Source organism: Gastrolobium bilobum, unplaced genomic scaffold (genome assembly GCF_033153095.1).
Source record: "Gastrolobium bilobum isolate Gb01-03AN ecotype WA unplaced genomic scaffold, APGP_CSIRO_Gbil_v1 utg7104, whole genome shotgun sequence".
Lineage (NCBI taxonomy): Eukaryota > Viridiplantae > Streptophyta > Magnoliopsida > Fabales > Fabaceae > Gastrolobium > Gastrolobium bilobum.
This window is the reverse complement of record NW_026898416.1, coordinates 284,600-304,737: the sequence shown is the minus strand read 5'-3', so window position 1 is coordinate 304,737 and position 20,138 is coordinate 284,600. Positions and strand designations below refer to the sequence as shown.

Sequence of the window (20,138 nt, the reverse complement as noted above, 5' to 3'; positions counted from 1 at the left end):
CTTATATAATATATTATTTTATACAATACCGTGCCAAACGCTGGATAATATTAAAATTCAATCAGGTCTCATACAATCAGGCCTTATCCTATCAGGTCTTATACTATCAGGCCTTATCCTATACTATGCACCAAACATGCCCTTAATTTAAAATGGGCCCAATAGAAAAAAAATTAAAAAGAAATGACACAAGTATCGATGTATGGACATAAGATAAAAAAAAATTCTATTGCATAAGACTAACATTGCCTTTCCTTTATTCACTTGATTTTTTCACTCGGCTAACATCCTAACAAACATACAAAAGTGGTGGCAATACGAGTTCGATGACGGACTGGGTTTTTTAATTTGCCAACTTGTCTAATTCATTTTTCTTTTTCTTATTTTTTATTTTTTATTTTTTATTTTTTACTTTCAAAATGGGTTCGGCCCAGCGAAATAATACTCATTTTTCGGTAGGTTGATGACAAGCTGAGTTGCCAGCTTTGGATGTAGGTGGTTTGATTTCTGTTCGTGAAAGGTTCAAGAAGTTGGAGCTTGTTGAAGTTTGGTGCTTTGGTGATTGAGGACTTTCGGTTAGGAAGTTTCTTTTCTTTCTATGTGGCTATTGTGTTGTTTCAGCTATAGCCTTAATTTTCCTGGTCTATTTTGTGTTCTTGAGTCTAGGGTTACAGTTCTTGCTTATGATAGGCATATGTATTCGTTTGTCAGAATCTTGTACATCTCCCGCAAGAACATAGTGCAAAAATAGGGTTACTACCGTCCAGTTACTTTATTTTCATTTTTTCCTATATATATATATAGGGTCGGGATCATTTTACACCAGTGTAAGTTACACTCTCAATCTTGACCATTGATTCCACTTATATCTAAGGGCTCTAATTTTTTAGTAATTCGAGCTATTGGATACAGGTGGATCAATGATTAAGATTGAGTGTAAGACTTCTAATTCTTACACTGGTATAAGAATATATTGCCCCACATATATATATATATATATATATATATAGATATAGAGGAAGGTTATACTTACAACCTTTTTTTTTACAACCTCTTACAATCATATCTTATCACCGTTGATTTTCGTCAATCAACGGTTATCATTTATTGTGAATTAATAATTAATTAATGAATTTAATTTGCTAAAATGATAATCGTTGATTGGCGGAAATCAACGGTAATAAGATATGGTGGTAAGAGGTTGTAAAAAAAAAGTTGTAAGTATAACCTTGCTCAATATATATATATATATATATATATATATATATATATATATATATATATATATATAATTCAATATATTAAAGAATTAAAAAAATGAATAAAAAAATATATCATATTTGAATTAGAAACTGAAAAATAATAATCTTACTATTTAATTAAGACGAAGATCTTGTTTGAAACAGTGATCAAAATGTCATTGTTCTTTAACTTTTTTACCTAAATGTCACGCCAACAGTATTAATTTCTAATATGCCACGTGGGCAAGTTCGTTACTGGGGTAGCGAACTTAGTTGCAATTAATACACATGCACGTTTTCACCTGCCACGAAATAAACATGCAAGTGCATTAATTGTAACCAAGTTCGTTACCTCATGTAGCAAACTTGATGTCCACTAGAAACGTGACATATAAGCAAACTGAGTTCGCTACAGTGTCCCGCGATCTTGTCCGCGTGACATATTAAAAATTAATACTGTTGGCATAGTATTTAAAAAAAAGTTAGAGAATAGTGACATTCTAGTCACTGTTCCATCTTGTTTTTGCGTGATAAAAAAGAGAGGCAAAATTTAATGAAACTGGGTTAAATTGTTCCTCAATCAGTATAAAAATAATAAATTGGTTTGCACGCTCATATTAATAAATATAGGGTTTGGTGTTTGTCTTTTTAAATGACATAAGTTATATCATTTTAGGAGAGGAATAGACACAGAAAAACAAAAATCATGGGAGAGAGAAAGTGAGTGGTTTTTTAATTTAAAATTTAAATTTTCTGTGTCTGTATCTCTCTTAAAATAACATAAATTTCTGTCATTTAAAATGACAAACATTTTTTTCATAAATATATGATGCATTATGGTTTAGGACATTGACCATCGTGTCATGGTTTCAAAAACTAATATCTAGAATGCCACGGGTCAAAAAAAAATTTCAAAATACCACGGTGGGTTAGGCCACAAGACCCGCTCGTCTAACACGTGTAACCCGCTGCTAATGCCTCTCTTCTAATGCATTAATGAGTGGTGAGTGAGAGCATGCATTTGCCCTTTACCAAATAAAGAAAGACTTTTAATGCATTAATAAGTGGTGAGTGATAGCATGCATGTGCACTTTCAAACAATTAAAAGTCAAGGCAAATAGAAATCTTTTCAAATTCATTTACCCAATTTAATCAATACATAAACCTATGGTATTCTTTTTATAATTTAAGCACAATGGAAGAACCATGAAAATTATTAAATTATAGGCTCATGTTATTTACACACCACTTTATTTAAAAAAAAGATTTACACCATTTGTTTTCTATATGTATAATAAAAGAAAAGAAACACGATCTTTAATATACATTATGTTTCTTGCTTCTTTTTTCTGAAATGAGTACATATAAACTAAAAGTATAAATAAAATAGCCTGTATATTTTTAAAAAAATTATATATGAATTTATATAAATTTAAGTTTACCATATAAATGTAATTGCATGTGTACTTTTATCATATGAAAACCGCGTTAATGAAATTGGCAGAGATTATGATTCTTTTTTAAAAAAAACAAAAATCTATTTAACTTGAGTTTTTTAAGTGTTGGAAAGTGCACATGTCTCAGTCACCACTTATTAATACATTAAAAGTCTTTTTTTTTTTTTTTTGAAAAAGTCCACATGAATACTCTCACTCACTACTCATTAATGCATTAAAAGAAAGTCACGAGGGATCATCATTCGATTTTTTTTTCAAAAAAATTAAAATGAATTTTTTATTTTTTGTTGACACTCAAAAGAATATTTATTCTATTATTTTATTTTATTCTTTTAACTAGTTCAAATGCACCCTTTAGTGTCTCTTCATCAACACAAAAAATCATGAACTTTACATACAAGAACATTGTAATATGGAATGGTATGTATATACTCAAGCGGAATAATGCCTACTGGTAGTACCAGACGTGGAAAGAAAAAATTGTAGAAATTGTTAATTCAAAAACCCATTCCCTTTGATTTCTTATTAGGGATCCTATTCTTAAAGGTTCATAATTGCGACTATATGAATATCATTAATTAATATATTAGAGGACATGGCACACGAGGAAAGACAACATCTGACTCAGAAAATATGCACCAGAACCAATTGTTATTCTGATCCAGAGACGCGGTGTCTATGAAAACGCACACAATTAAATTATCTAACCTCTGAATGACCTGCATAATAATAGACCCAATTGATAGAAAAGTCAACAGCCTCATCCTTTTGTAAGCTGTGTTCTAAAATGGCATTCTACCAGAGCTAATAGGACAAAAAAAAGACTATTGCTTCCCCATACTATATTATTCAAGGTTTTATTAATCTCGTGTTAAAGAAAATAAGTTATCTCATGTCATAGAGATAAATTTATAGCTCTATTATCTAAAAAATAACAAGAAAAAAAAGGTGGCACAATTATCGAATGGTGCGTAAGAGAGAAATTTATCACATGTAACACAAAAATAGTTTTTTCCATTATTCAAAAGGAAAAATATTTCTACAATCAATGTAGATAAGTTATCTGCATTTATTTCAAAACGGCAACGTTTTGATATTAAACTTTAAAAAAACTTATAAATATAAAGACTATTATAACCTGAAATAAATCAAAATTACAAAAATATTTCAACAACATGACTTGAACTAAAATATATTAACACTTAAAACTCCGCCAAAACTATTTCGCTACAGCTTCCCTGATCTCATATTTAAGGGCAATAAACCCCTCCTCTTTGCAATTGTGTAGTTGGAATTTTCAGTCTCTCAAAAAACTGCAGTCATGGCAATTCAATATTCAAGGTTCTCACTTCTGATCTTGATGATCATATTGATGATTAGCCAGCCGCCAAGTTGCTGCGAGGCTAGCAGATGGATGAGAAAAGAAATCAAGCAAACAAAAAAGAGCATCTCTTTTGAGCAGTTCTCAAACAAATGGTATTTCTATACAAAGACACAACAGGGACCCAGCACAGACGAGGTCCACCCAATTTATGGAGTTCCTCTGCGAGTTGTTCCAGGGGGTCCAAACCCAATCCACAACTGCAAATATCTAGACACCTGCTAAGTATGAAGTTAAACAAGTTTTTGCAGGCTTCTCCTGTAAAAAAATTTAGTTTCCCATAAAAGATGTAGAATAGATACAGTTTGGGAGAATCATGATCCTAGTTTTCCAAAGACACATAAACTGTACTTTCGGTGGAAAAATAATTAAATATGCAGACATTTGCCCAAAAACTGAAGTTTGTTCTTGTAAATTGCCAAACGTAAATTATATTTAAAAGGCTATGCTATGATCTGTGCAATGCCCTAGTTGGGTTTCTGAACAATTTCGGGGAGAAGTATACAAAAGGAACTTTAATTATTGTTAAATTAGAAAGAATTGTGAGTAATCTGTGTGTCTAAAGTTTACAACAGAGGTTCTATTATATAACTGAAAGGAAATGAAATACAATGAGATATACATAATGTAAGTCTTGTAAAACACTATTCTATCACTATTTTTAGCATTTTCCCTCAAGTTGGAGCATACAAATCATATGCAATAAACTTGAACAAGAAAGACTAAGAAACATAACATCAAAATAAATCTCCTCTTGAACGAGAAACCAAAATCAACAGTGTGCTAAAATGACATCGGGATGGACATAGGCTAAAACATCCGTGATGGAATGATCATCAGCAACATGGACAGTGCTGAAATGAACATAGACAAAATCAACTGAGCTGTTGGAATGAACATCAGAAACATGGGCAGTGCTCCCTCTGAATGGGTAACTTCTTAACACTCCCTCTCAAAATGGAAAGTGAATAACATGAACACTCCATCTTAGGAAGAAAGAAGATTAAAACTAAGCTTCACGGAACATAAGCAAGAGAAATCGGTAGCACAAAAAATTATCTGGGATGACCATCAGTCTGAAGAGCTGGTAGCAATGGATGACCATGATGGACGTTGGCAAAGTCAACTGAAAAGATCCCTCTTAAGCATTTCATCAAACAGTTGGCGAGCAACACTAGTTTCCCCCTTAACGAGAGACCAAAATAATGCTAAACATAAATAAAAACACTAGAAACAATGTGAAAATAAAATCAAAGTAGCCAAATACAAGCGTAATCAGAACAATGTTCCAAACAATGGCAAAGTGAAAAACAGAGATCAAATCAAGTCAGATCAGACTTGAATAAAATCCACAAAAATGAAAAATAAGAGAGATAAGGAGGTGCAGAAACCACCGATCCACGCGAACAGGACGGACTGGTGGTCCAACAATGATGGTGTGCTGGTCCGACGACAGATCCAGTAAAAAATGAACAGCAGAACACGACAAGTTGTCCTACGGCATAACGCTAACAGCAAACGAGGCTGTGGTGGTTGCTGGCTCCGACGAAAGTAAACAACAAACGAGGAACAGCAAACGCGAACAACAAACAAGAAAACAAGTCCGACAAGGGTGTTAACGCGAACAATAAGTTCGTCGACAGTGACTGGCCGGAGAAGGAGATGGTCCTGCAAGCGGAATCGGTCTCAGCACCTCCAACGAAGACAGGAGCAGCAACCAGCCGCGAAAGACTTACTGCAACAAGAGCAACAGGGACGACGAGCTTGCTGCAACGTGGAACAAAGAACGAGGCTGTCCGACGAGGAATGAAGACCACGTTCACGAACAAGATGAACCAGCGGAGGAACAAGGCTAGAACAGGGACAACAGTGGCAGCTACGAACTAAACAAGTCAAAATGCTGCAACAGTGGGCAAATCTAAACCACAACAGCGGGCAGTAGTGGGACCTCTTATGATGGTGGGTCCTCTGGAGTTGGGTAGATGGATAGATCGGCTCTTTCTGATTCCGTTGACATTTTTTTTGAATCAGAATGGTTGCCGAAAAACTTTTCCTGTGGGGGACAGTGGCAGGTGATGCCAGAAATTGACGACGGTAGCAGAATTTTGTCATGGAGGGTGATATCTCTCTATTACCACATTAAAATTATGGAAAAAAGAAATAAGGGAAGGCGAATTAAGATTTCTCTCTCGTTAGGCTCTGGATACCATGTTACATCAGAGAAATTGGGGGCTCTGGATACCATGTTACGCAAGAGAAATTGGGGGCGATGAGGATCGAACTTGTAACACCGAAGCTCTGATATCATGTAAAATATCAGGATCAGATAGAAATGAAATACAATAAGATATACATGATGTGAGACTTCTAAACCACTATTCTTAACAACTATGATAGAAATATAATATATAAAGTTATTCATCTACTTTTACCTAACAATTTAATTTTTTGCGTTATATTGATTTTTTACACGATATCAGAACCTTTATGACCAAATGGTATAGAGTTCGCGGACTTGTGTATTTTTCACCCTTCAAGTCAACTCTTGCATGAGGTAGTGTGTTAAAAATATAATATAATATATAAATTCATTCATGTGTCTTTACCTAATCGGTTACATTTTTTAATTGAATTACACATTAAATATGGACAAGGAAAATAAGGAGCATATTAAGGGGATTGTGTAACACAGTTTGGTGATTTTAAACGTGACTATTTTTCTTTCATGTTAGATATTTTATCATGACTTCGTTTTTGGTAATTTTCCCTAATTTCTGTCAATCGATTGCCGGTAAAATAATATTAAAAAACAATCTAGATAATAAGAGTTTTAACAAGAAAGGATGAACATCGGTAAGTAGTCTGCATGTAAAAAAGCAACACCTCCATATTAAAACAAGAGCTTAGAAAAAAGAGTAGTCTGCATGTAAAAAATATGTGTCTGTTGGATCCTCTCTTTTTTAAGTTATAAGTTACTTATAAACATAAGTTAGTTCAAACAGGTTTTTAAAAAAGTTCTTATAACGAAAAACTCTTTTTTTATAATGAAGAAAAAAGCTGAAAACTAAAAGCTTCTAGGATGAGCTTTTTTTTAAGTTCTTATCTGTTTTTCTTGAATTGTGTACTTTTTAAAAAAATAAAGAGTGATAAAGATAGAAAGAGATAATTTTCTTGAAATATGTGTTTTTAAGTAATTTTTAAACTAAAATTTTTATATAATTTCCAAACAGCTTTTAGCTACTTTTTTTAAGCTTTCTTTTTTAGCTTTAGCTTATAAGTAGCTCTTTTTTTAAGTTAAAAGCTATTTGATAATTACATGTAAGTTTTAGCTTAAAAGTTACTTAGAAACACATATTTGAAGAAAATTATTTCTCTCTCTATCTTTATAGCTCTTTATTTTTTAAAAAAAGTACACAATTCAAGAAAAGCATATAAGAGCTTAAAAAAAAGCTTCTCCTAAGAGCTTTTAGCTCTTAACTTTTTTCTTCTTTATAAAAAAAGTTTTTCATTATAAGAGTTTTTCTAAAAACTTGTTTGACGTAACTTAGCTTATAAATAGCTTGTAACTTAAAAAATAGAAGATCCAAACAGACACTAAATCTAGTCAACAGCCAAAAGAAAAATATGTCAGCATATTACTGACAAATTTAGCTTAATAATTATGTCACCAACGACAGGAATACTACTGCAGAATTTAAGCTGTAGAAAATTTTAAATAAAAGCATCAGAGTCATAATGTATTTATGTTTGTTCAACTGATTCTCAATTCAGATTATCAAACTCTGTTTTTAAACAACTCCAAGATAGATGATACTCCAAGGTGTAGAATAAAATTCTTTCAGTGGGGTTGCTGGAGAAAAATAATGCATCCCCTGACAAGACTTCAACTCAAGATCACCTTGTCCAACCCCTGCCCCCCTCAAAACATTACTCTTGCCATAGTGGTTGAACTGATACCTAGGTTTCGGGCAAAACTAAAAACCAAATCAATCAAGTTTATATGGCCGGGTTCATTCGGCCGGTGGGATTGATTTGGTCATCAAGTCAAATTAGACCCACGAATACGATCACCCCTAACAATACATATTATAAAAGCATAAGTCGATAAAATTTAGAGTAAATACTTTTTCGGATTCTCAATAAAAAAACCTTAGGAAAAAAAAAAAGTTGACTTAGTGGTCAAGTTTCAGTTCTATGAAATTGTAATTCTTCTAAAATGTAAAGAAAACTCACCTTAATCTATCAAAAAGAACTAATATAAGTACTTTTTTTATAAGGAATTAAAATGGTTTCGGATTCAAAATGATATTTACTCTAAAATATATTGCATTGCATGTATACATCAACTTTTAGGAAAAATTAAACAGTATCTTGTAGGCCTAATTTTGACGTTAACATAGCAATATTTAACCAAAGCAATATAAGATAGTAGGTCCAGAAACCTATTAAGCATGTAGAAAATATACATATACAAATTATACAGGTATGCAAATAAGCAACAAAAACTTTCCCAAGGCAATTAAGTTACAGAATGTTGCAGAAAGAAGTGGACACCTATACTATTTTCATAATTTGGAGCAAAAGAACGTGCAAGTGGAAATAGAAAGCGGGAAATAACCTTCACTGTTGTTCCTAAGAGGAAGAGGAAACCAAGCCGCACCTCTTGTTGAAAACATGCAAGCATTTGGCATAAAATACGAGAAATATGTATGTCACTTCCACATATGCCTGGTAAGTAAATAGTTAAAACTTACAATAAGTCATCCTCACTACATATATCTCAGTTCCCACTGGATCAACAGAGGAATGAGGAGACAATGATTCCTGGACAATAGGCTGGAACTTAGACACCCATATCTGTTTTCCAAATTCAAAGACAAATTAGATTCTTGCTGTGGTTGTTCTCCAGAAGATATAGTTAAAAACAGTGGTATTAGTTCTGTTTTGTAAAATACATTTAGCTCTAGGAAATTATATTTCAATTTTGGTCATCGGAAGTTCATCTTTTTGTGTTAATATAATCAACATAAAAAATCCCCAAGTAAAAACGACAGTATCAGCCAACAAATTAGACTTTTCTCATTAACCAAGAGACATTGAAACAAATACCTAGAACCCAGATACATTTATGTTCATTTCCATTTATAATGGACATAGAATCTGTGGTCCCTAGGTTGGTCCAAACTTTCTTAAGCCCATGTTGGATATGTGACATGGCTATCGATTACGGGTGCTAAACGAACGGAGATTTTTGACCTGTTCGTGAAGGTCTGAGTTTACATGTCTAAAAACTTATTTGTTTGTTGACACCATGCTTGCTTGAACTTGTATAAAAGCTTATTTAATAAAAAGGCCTCAGGCTCCAATTCAAAAACTCGGCCTTAGAGCCTCTCAGGCTGGTCTAATATATTATTTTTTATTTATATTTTATATTTTTTATACTATTTATAATAGCGCTCCCTTTTTCTTCAATTTATTTCACCCTATTTTATTGGTTAAACAGACTTTTTGAATGATTTTGTTCTATATTATGCTTTTTAAATATACATTAAATTTATGAATATTTATGGAATTGCTAGTGTTGTTGATTGTATATTCTGTTTAAATAAATTGTTATTGTCTTATTTATTTTTTAAAAACAGGCTAACAGGCTAAACCGGACTTTTACTTTTTGTAAATAATTCAGGTCACAGGCCGATAATTATATTTATAACGGTTTAAACACACACTTAATCTCTTAAGACCAAAATTTGACTCAACTCAGCCCATTAACACCCTACTATCGATGAAAAAGTGACCGTAATGTTGTTGAACCATTATGGGAGATCGGTTAATGGGGCGTACCAGTCAAACCAAGTTTTCGTGTCAATCTTAAATTTTTTTTTTCTTCGAATTCACACTTTCTTGTCTATAGTCTTGATTTTTATATTTCAATTTTAAAAAGTTTGAATTCATATTCGATTAATTATAAACGATGCTTTCACTAAAGAGATAAATTATGTTCTTATCCCTCTAAATAATAATAAATTATTTTCTTACTTTCTAAATTTTAAATTAATTTAAATATCTCTTATCTCGTGAAATGATGGTAACTCAATTGGCACATGAGAACTAAGTAGGTGGAGGTGAGAGTATATGTTCGATCCTCCCCAGTACCATCTTTGGAAAGAGTTTAAAGCCTTAATTATGAACTCGTCCCGAACAGGATTACCTCTTGTGGATAATACATGTGGTTTATTAATATATATATATATATATATATATATATATATATATATTAATGAAGATATAAAATTTTTTTAATTAAGTATTCCTAGATTGTCATTCTGGCCATATACATAATATTAACTGTAACTAAAATCAAATCTTTTATATTATTTCATGCATGGGTATTAAACTAGTTTTGTCCTTAATAGAGCTTATCAACATCAACACCAGAAGAGAATGTTAATTTGTTTTGATGTTCGGTCTCCAATATTTGCAATTATGGGGCCACTAGATTATCTCACGAAAACACCTTACCTAGACAACCGTGGTCATATTAAGCCGACTAGGGTTTGCCTTGTTAATCAGTTGTCAAATTGGTACCCCATTAGGATGCAATAAGAAACATGTAACAGTAATCATTAATCAAACTCAATCTGCAAGGCTTCAAGAATTAAGAAGCCTAAGATGTTATCACGGAACTTGTGTTGATCAACTTGGATTTAATGAAGTTTGAACTGCTTTTATGATACTCGAATCCATCATTGACTCTGCTACGGTACTGGTTATATACATAACTGATTTAATACTTGGATTAGACCATTTGGAAATTTGATTTACGGGTCAATTGGTTGAATTGGATTTAGATCATCTCATATGAAAAAGTGATCATGTGATCTTGTTATTTGATCACAACTACTCATTTAAAAATTATATATTTTTCTCTCTCTTATCTCATCATTAATGAGTGATTATAATCAAATAACATGATTACATAATCACTTATTAACATAAGAAGATCCATTCCCTCGAACCAGTTGGGTCAGCCAATTTTTATAAAAATGATTTTAACAACGAGAAAATTGTTTGGAAGAATCTTTGTTCTATCCCAAGAGTAACCAATTTATTTAAGACGTGCTGAAAACTTACAAGCAATATCGCTAGGACACTTTAAATCTGGACATATTCTATACATGTGGGATTAGCACTTACCACAGTGAGGGTTGAGCGAAGTTATTGTGGTCAGGGAGGAAAAGAAATTGGGTGGGACTGAGATGAGAGAAAAAGAGAAAAGATTGAGGATAGAGAAGAGAAAAGAGAAAAAAAAATTATTAGATGTGTTGATTTTTGAATGAAAGGATTACAATAACCCTGAAGCATATTAAATAATTGCGTGAGACTTGCATATCGTCATGACCTTTAGATGTGACATATTCTATACATTGGGGTAACCACAGTAAGGCTAGATCCTAAGTTGTCGGCACGGGCTTATACATATTTCCAAATAAACCGATGATTGAAAATGACTCTAGTTTTTTAATTTTTATTTAATGCAAATTGAGACTCCAGCCCTAGTAAGTCCATTCAATTACAAATTCATATTGTTTCATCTACAGTCTTGTGTGCTAAATAGTACGATGCTTGCAACCATTAACAAATATGTCTACACCAAACCTATTTTGAGCCTGTTTGTTTAATCTTTTTATTAGAAAAGTGTTTTAATTAAAAAAGTGCCTAAAATATTATAATTATTAGATAAGTTTGTTTTAAAAAAATAAATCAAAAACTAAAAACAAAAAACAAAAATAAGTTTTAATATTTATCGTGTAAACTAGGAAGGATAACTTCCAAAAAATATTATTTAACTCGTTCAAATGCACACTTTAGTATCTCTTCATCAACACAAAAGTCATTAACTTTCGATACAAGAACATGATAATATGGAACGGTATGTATATACTGGTAATACCAGATGTGGAAAAAAAAAGGGTTATATGAATTGTTAATTGAAAAACCCATTCTCTTTGATTTCTTATTAGGGATTCTATTCTTAAAGGCTCATAATTTTAACTAGGAAAAGACTTAAAGCCTGTTTGAAACATTTTTTTTTTAATTAAAAGCTATTTTTAAGTTAAAATTTAAAAAGAGTTTAAAAAATAAAGCTAAAAATTATTTGATAATTATATATGATTGTTTTTAGAGTTTTGAAGCAATGAAGATGTAATGATTTGCTATTAGGGTAAATTACAAGGATAAATAATAAAATTTATAAATAAAAATTTAGAATAAGAATATAATTAAAAAATAAATATAAGAAATCTAAAAAGTTAATATACATCTTTAAAAAAATATCTTAAATTTTTTTTTTCCTGAAAACTTTTAGCTTTTCACTTTTTTTTTTTATGATAAGAAATTTTATAAAATTATATTGAATTGAATTTCTCCTTATAAGAAAAAGAAAAATTAAAAATAAGAACTCTCAAACAAGCATTTAGATAATCGCTGGTGCGGCATCAATACTAGACGATGATGATTTTGGCGTTGACAGAATGAGGTAACTAAGGAAAGCTACCGAAGGCACGGCAAATTGGCAATCCTTCAATATCGTATCTGATTAACATCTGACTCAGAAAATATGCACCAGAATTAAGAATGTGCAAAATAATCAAAAAAATTGAACCGAACCATGAACTAAATCGCTTTTTAAAATAACCGGTTTTTAAAGAATCAGTTCATAAACCGAACCAAGTTTTAGAACCGGTTTTTAAAATCGGTTTAAGAACCGAACTATTTTAAACCAAACCAAACCGTTTCTGAACCGAACTGCTTTCAAACCGAACCAATTTAATTTTTATAACTTTATTTTTTAATATTTTAATTTTTTTTCTTTTCAAAAGAGGATTGACCTGAACCGGTTCAAAACCGAACCGTTTCCGAACCGATTTCGAACCGAACCACTTTCGAATCGAACCATTTAAACCAATTCGATTCAATTTTTTAAAAAAACTAATTCGGTTCAACTCATGCACATCACTTGTTATTCTGATCCAGACACACGGTGGCGATGAAAGCACAGACAAGTCCTCGCAATAATTATCACACAATTAAATTATCTAACGTCTAAATGACCTGCACAATAATAGACCCAATTGATAGAAAAGTCAACATCCTCATCCTTTTGTAAGCTGTGTTTTAAATTGGCACTCCACCAGAGCTAATAGGACAAAAGACTGAAAGAGGACTCTTGCTTCCTTGGACTATATTATTCAAAAGCTCAGCTTTTATCAGAGTCAAATTTAATGCAGAAGATCCAATAATATTCTCCCAGCTAATCTCAAAGCTCTATTTGAATCACCAGAGTGAAATTCCAACAAAATGACTTGAACTAAAATATATTACCAGTAATGTACCAATATATATATATATATATATATATATATATATATATATATATATTACCAGTAGTGTACCAATATATATATAGAGCTATGATCCTTTGACATCAGTGTTAAATTTGAAATTTGACACCTCATCTGATAGCCGTTAGATAAAAAAAATCAACAACTCTGATTTGTAAGCATATGACGCCGTTGATCTTTTTTTATCTAACAGCTATCAGATGAGGTGTCAAATTTGAAATTTGACACTGGTATCAAAGGATCCTACCTCATATATATATTATATATATATATATATATATATATATATATATATAGGGCTTAACATTTCTGCAGCAGCCGTAAATAGTGTTATCTACAGCTGACACAGAAAAGTGGACCCCACGATTTTTTTTTTTTTAAAAAAAAAAAACTCAGGATCCGTTGCCGTATCCTAGGATCCGGACGCGGATCCTTACTTGCTGTAGGTACAGCAGCTGCAGAAATCATTTTGCCATATATATATATATATATATATTACCAGTTACAACTGTGCCAAAACAAGCACAACCTCTCAATCATCAATCTGTTTTGTCAACTAGTTTAGTTTGTTTGAATGCAAATCCATTTATGATCAATGGGCAGTTTGGCCATTTCATTAAAACTAATTTAGTTTTGGCTCTATGTTCGCTACAGCTTCCCTGATCTCATATTAAAGGGCAATAAACCGTCCTGCATAAGGGAACAAACTAAATCCAGCCCTTCTCTTTGCAATTGTGTAGTTGGAATTTTCAGTCTCTCACAAAACTGCAGTCATGGCAATTCAATATTCAAGGTTCTCACTTCTGATCTTGATGATCATATTGATGATTAGCCAGCTCTCAAGTTGCTGTGAGGCTAGCAGATGGATGAGTAAAGAAATCGAGCAAACGGAAAAAAGCATCTCTTTTCAGCAGTTCTCAATCTCATGGCATTTCTATACAAAGACACAACAGGGACCCATCACAAAAGAGGTCCACCCAATTTATGGAGTTTCTCTCCGAGATGTTCCAGGGGGTCCAAACCCACTCCATAACTGATCAACTATCTAGCAATCTGCTATTTATGAAGTTATACAAGTTTTTGCAGGCTTATACTGTAAAATATTTTAGTTTCCCATAAGAGATGTAGAATAGATAAAGTTTGGGAGAATCATAAGCCTAGTCTTCCAAAGACACAGAAACTGTACTTTCGGTGGAAAAATAATGAAATATGCAGACATTTGCCCAAAAACTAAAGTTTGTCCTTGTAAATTGTGAAAGGTAAATTATATTTAAAAGGCTACGCTATGATCTATGTACTACCCTAGTTGGGTATCTGAATGATTTCTGAGGAGAAGTATACAAAAGGAACTTTTATTATGTTAGCAGTATAATATAATATAATATATAAAATTATTCATTTACCTTTACCTAACAACTTGGATTAAATTAATTTTTTATATAGTATCAAGGTCTCTATGACAAAATGGTTTAAAGATGATCCTTGTCACCCCTATTCTTTTAATAAATATTGTGAATTTTTTAACAAAAGGTAGATGGGTAATGCATTATCTATCTTTAAGTCCAATGAGTTCTTGTGTAAAAGAGAGTATTAGAAATATAATTCAATATATAAAATTAATCCATATGTTCTCACCTAATAATTTAAACTTTTGAATTGAATTGATTTTTTAAATATTAAATTATGGACTGGGAAGGGAACATATTTAGGTGATTGTGTAACAGAATTTGGTGATTTAAAACCTGACCATTTTTCCTTCATGTTAGATATTTTATCATGAGTTCCTTTTTGGTAATATTCACTAATTACTTTCATTCAATTCCCCGTAAAATAATTAAAAACAACATAGATAATAAGAGTTTTAACAAGAAAGGTTAAACATGAGTGAGTAGTCTGCGTGTAAAAAAGCAAAACCTGTATATTTAGTCAACAGCCAAAAGAAAAATATGTCAGCATATTACTGACAAATTTGGCTTAATTATATGTCACCAGCGACAGGAATACTACTGCAGAATTCATGTTGTTGAAAATTTTAAATTAAAACATCAGAGTCATAGTGTATTTGTATGTTTGTTCATCTGATTCTCAATTCAGATGAACAAACTCTGTTTTTAAACAACTCCAAGATAGATGATACACCATGGTGGAAAATGCAAACAAAGAAGGTAGACACTTGACATACATGCATACTGACTCAAACTTTGTTCATGATCATGCAAAAGACTAGGATCAAGAAGCTAGTGATGGATAAGAAAAAAAATTCAGTGGGGTTGCTGAAGAAAAATAATGCATTCCCTGACTAGACTTCAACTCAAGATCACCTTGTCCAACCCCTGCCCCCCACAAGACATTACTCGTCATAGTGGCTGAACTGATACCTAGGGGTGATCACTGGTTGAGTTAGGTCAGTTTTGGGCAAAACTAAAAACCAAATCGATCAAGTTTAGTCAGGTTGGGTAAGGTCTGATAGAGAGCTTTTTTTTTTAATCAACCCAAACCAACCCAATCTGATTATAGTTGGGTTGGTTCAGAACGAATGAATGGGTTGATAGTTTTAAAAACATTTTTAAAAAATATAAAAATTAATATAATTAGTTTGGTTCATATTCAGGTTGGAAAAAAGAAGAAGCAAAATCCGATACCTGAAGTCCTGAACCGATTGAGATTGGGTGGGTTCAGGTTGAACCAAAATCAACTCGATTATTCAATCCAACACATTTTATGGACTGGTTTGGATGGGACTGATTTGGTCATCAAGTCAAATTAGATCCATGATCACCCCTAACAATACCTATTAAATTAGCATACCTCCATAAAATCTATTGTATTGCATGTATACGATAACTTCTAGGAAAAATAGAAGAGTATCTTGTAGGCCTAATTTTGACGTTAAGTAACAGCAAATTTAACCAAAGCAATAGAAGATAGCAGGTCCAGAACCTATTAAGCATTTAGAAAATATACATATACAAATTATACAGGTATGCAAATAAGCAACAAAAACTTCCTTGAGGCAATTAAGTTACAGAATGTTGCAGAAAGAAGTGGACACCTACACTATATTCATAATTCAGAGCAAAAGAACGTGTAAGTGGAAAGAGAAAGCGGTAAATAACCTTCATCCTTGTTCTTGAGAGGAAGAGGAAACCAAGCCGCATCTCTTGTTGAAAACCTGCAAGAATATGGCATAAAATATGAGGAATATGTATCTCACTTCCACCTAAGCCAATTAAGTAAATAGTAAAAACTTACCGTAAGTCATCCTCACTACATAATCTCAGTTCCCACTGGATCAACAGAGAAATGAAGAGACAATGATTTCTGGACAATAGGCTGGAACTTAGACAACCATATCTGTTTTCCAAATTCAAAGACAATTTAGATTCTTGCTGTGGTTGTTTTCCAAAAGATATAATTAAAAACAGTGGTATTAGTTCAGTTTTATAAAATATATTTAGCTCTAGGAAATTATATTTCAACTTTGTCATCAGAAGTTCATCTCAATGGGTTAATATAATCAAAATGAAAAATGCCCAAGTAAAAACGACAGTGTCAGCCAACAAATCAGAATTTTGTCACTTACCAAGAGAAAATGACAGCATGAACCCAAACAAAAATTCTGAATTATATTGTTTACTGAAAAGGGAGACTGATACGACAGTCGTATAAGAGTAGTGTAGGAAGCATTATAGCATATTCCCACCTCTCAATATTGACTCGGCAAAATGGTTAGTTAGTAGAGAATATTCTAGAAGTGGGTGTGGATAATAAATAGAAGAGGAATGTGAAGTGTGCGGCATCTAGAATATGGCATTGGATTGGAACTTTGGGAGAGAGTGAGGCCTCTCCAATTGTCTCACATTATCTTTTACATTTCCGTATTGTTATTTCATTTCCAGTTCCTTGTAAATTTCCTTTTCCTTGCCATTGTGTCTCTGTTTCACTGTCATTAGTTCTGTAATTGTCTCTATTTTCCATAAATATATGAAAATTCTGGGTTACCAGACCAAAAATACCTTGTTCTCTCTCTGTTGTTGTTTTGTATTTGGGTTAGAGGACTCTATCAGAGACATTTGGAATCATTTTGCATTTGAACATGGCATGAAGGAGAATAAGGGCCGACCCAGTTCAAATACCCACTTCGTGAGTGTCTGGGGAAGGGAATACTCTAGGCAGTCTTTCTCCTGCTTTTTGCAGAGAGGCTGATTCGAACCCGCGACCTGACACACCACGGCAAGCAAGCTTACCGCTGAGCCAAGCCGGCCCTTCCATGAAGGAGAATATAACATCTATTACTTAAGCACATGCTACTTTAGACCAAAAGTTGTATAACAAATAACAACCCAAGCATTGTTGTCTAAATGTGCAAGAAACAACAAATTAGGTTCCTTACATCTTGGTACTCTTTGCTGTGTATAAATATCTTGAATGCCTCAACTGCAAAACATGCCATCATGCACCAGTACCAGTCAACATGACCAAGGAGAAAGAAAATCAGATGTTACAGACCATGAGATTGAGATCACCTGATCGAAATCGTATCACTACTCCATGAGTATACTCCTTAGAGCTTGGACTAAAATTAAGACCTGGCAATTGAATAGTAATAGGTATAAAAACTTAGTGAAAAATATTTTCTTAATACAATCCTTAACCAAGTTAAATAAAAACTAAGAAGGCAATAACTGAAAAAGTGGAAGCATGCCTTGAGTAAATTGGACTATCAAGGAAGGAGATCCCAACATCATCGATGCCAGAGAGGCCAATGCATGTTCCACCAGATTACCCAATGCAACCTTATTAAATGATATCAGAAGCACAAACTCCACACCATGGTTGAACTCCTGGCCACAGTATTCATTTGAACCACCCCCAAATATTTATTTTTAGAATCAGAAACCGAGCATACCACAAAGAGACATGAACAAAAAAGAGGTCGATGAATCTAAAGTACAAAGAAACAAATACCTAGAACACAGATGCATTTATGTCAATTTCCATTTACAATGCTGTCTATCATTTTTATAATGAACATAAAATCTGTGGTCCCTAGGTCATGGTCAAATATGAATTGGGACATCAATATTTAATGAACAACCCTTTAATTTATAAATCGAGAAGAGGAAAGTAAGTTAGTCCCAACCTCTCCTTTGCGAAATATAGAAAGCATATCATCTTCCACTTCGGACTCATAATCGACATTAATTAATCCCTGAAACAGAACTCAGTAGAGGACCAAGTTAAGACATTCACAGTGAGGTTCACTAAACAATAATAGAAAAGTAAAGGAACAGAGAATCGGTGTTTACATGTTGGTGCATACATGGCAGTAAGTCATTACATGGTCCTTGAGAACTTTCAAGTAAAAGGGATTCTCGTAGAACTTTTCGAGATTTTCCTTCCTCTGAAACCGCATATATAGAGCATGCGTATAGTGCTCAGGATTTGGAGCAGAAATGCGCCCTACAGTGGTAACAAGGTCATCACATTAAAAGGTGTTGTTATCTCGTTGGCAACAAAAACCTAGCACTAGAAGCTGTATGCGGAGTTAATCAATGCTAGGTAGCTAAAGCTATGTACAGGCAATGTATGTGGCTATCCACACTAAACTCGCCCACACCTTACCTAATGAAATTGCAACAACACCACCCATTTGATACTGTGTTGTGTACAAATAATCCAGCATGTCGTTCTCTTCCTCTTCTGATAAATCTTCCTTTGCTCTGAGCAGACAAACGTGTTCCACAATTTTTCTACATGAAATTAAAAAACATTCATCATATTTATGATCACAAGGAAAAGGGGAATTTGAAACTAAAAATGTAATAATAAATAACGAAGACCTTTTCCTCTGGGAACCGAGGTTGGAGCTTCGCTCGTCCATAGCAGAAAGTACCACTTTGTGATTCTCTCGAGCACTCTTGAATCCGTTCCAGTGGTAAGCTGTGAAAGAAATTCGACAAAATAAAGTAACTCGAATTAATGCAGTAAATGGTGATGTTCCGTTATCGAAAGTGGGAGTTGAGAGGAGAGTTGAACAAACGCACCGTGAAAAGATAGAGGGGTTTGGGAGAAGGGGAATCGATGAGGGAAACAAATAGAATAGCCATAATTTGAGCATTGTAATGCAAAACCCATTTTCAGAGCCTTTGAATTTTCCGTTGCTTTTGCTTCCCAGATAAAAGAGAGATATTATTTTAAGGTATATGTTTGTATATCATAAAAACAAAACCCAGGAAAATAATGGGTGGTTCAGGATAAAACAACTCGCCTTTCATTTAAATACCACGCATAATTTGGCGCCTTATATTTTAAGTGAGCCAGGTTTCATGCTGCACACTCGAGTCCTGCTTCTCATCACTCATGTATACTTTTTTTTTAACAAATGATTAAACTTGTAAACAACTTTCAAAATTTACATTTCTTTCTTACTATAATTTTAATATTTTTTTACAGAGAAATGATTAAATATTTGCAATAATTTTATATATTGTAAATCATTTACAAATGAACAGTCATATTTATATAAAACATCCTTTCCTCAAAAAAGTCCCGCTATCACCAATTCACCATCCTTTGATTACATTTTTGTGTGCCACACATGAACCTTCGCCGTCCAATTTTTTCTTTCATTTTTTTTGTCTCTTACCCGCTA

The 20,138-nt window shown here is 32.8% G+C and overlaps 1 protein-coding gene across 1 annotated transcript; it reads right to left on the bottom strand.

The window, feature by feature from the left end:
* Positions 1 to 16,372: 16,372 nt before the first annotated feature.
* LOC133316077 (uncharacterized) lies at positions 16,373 to 19,690 on the bottom strand. The gene is made up of 10 exons (XM_061517776.1): positions 19,531 to 19,690; positions 19,327 to 19,426; positions 19,109 to 19,236; positions 18,807 to 18,946; positions 18,627 to 18,695; positions 18,189 to 18,327; positions 18,010 to 18,072; positions 17,877 to 17,920; positions 16,736 to 16,837; positions 16,373 to 16,655 (listed from the first exon to the last, which is right to left on the bottom strand). The coding sequence occupies exons 1-9, from the start codon at positions 19,619 to 19,621 to the stop codon at positions 16,751 to 16,753; spliced, it is 861 nt and encodes a 286-aa protein (XP_061373760.1). The 5' UTR covers positions 19,622 to 19,690; the 3' UTR covers positions 16,373 to 16,655; positions 16,736 to 16,750.
* Between the last annotated feature and the right edge of the window lie 448 nt (positions 19,691 to 20,138).

What these genes read in the sequence shown, in the direction of transcription:
- LOC133316077 (XM_061517776.1), bottom strand. Translation starts at nt 19,621, where the DNA reads ATGGGTTTTGCATTACAATGCTCAAATTATGGCTATTCTATTTGTTTC. An exon ending in TGTTGTTGCAATTTCATTAG is followed by an intron (nt 18,947 to 19,108) that starts GTAAGGTGTGGG and finishes TTACCACTGTAG; the next exon opens with GGCGCATTTCTGCTCCAAAT. An exon ending in ATGTAATGACTTACTGCCAT is followed by an intron (nt 18,696 to 18,806) that starts GTATGCACCAAC and finishes GTTCTGTTTCAG; the next exon opens with GGATTAATTAATGTCGATTA.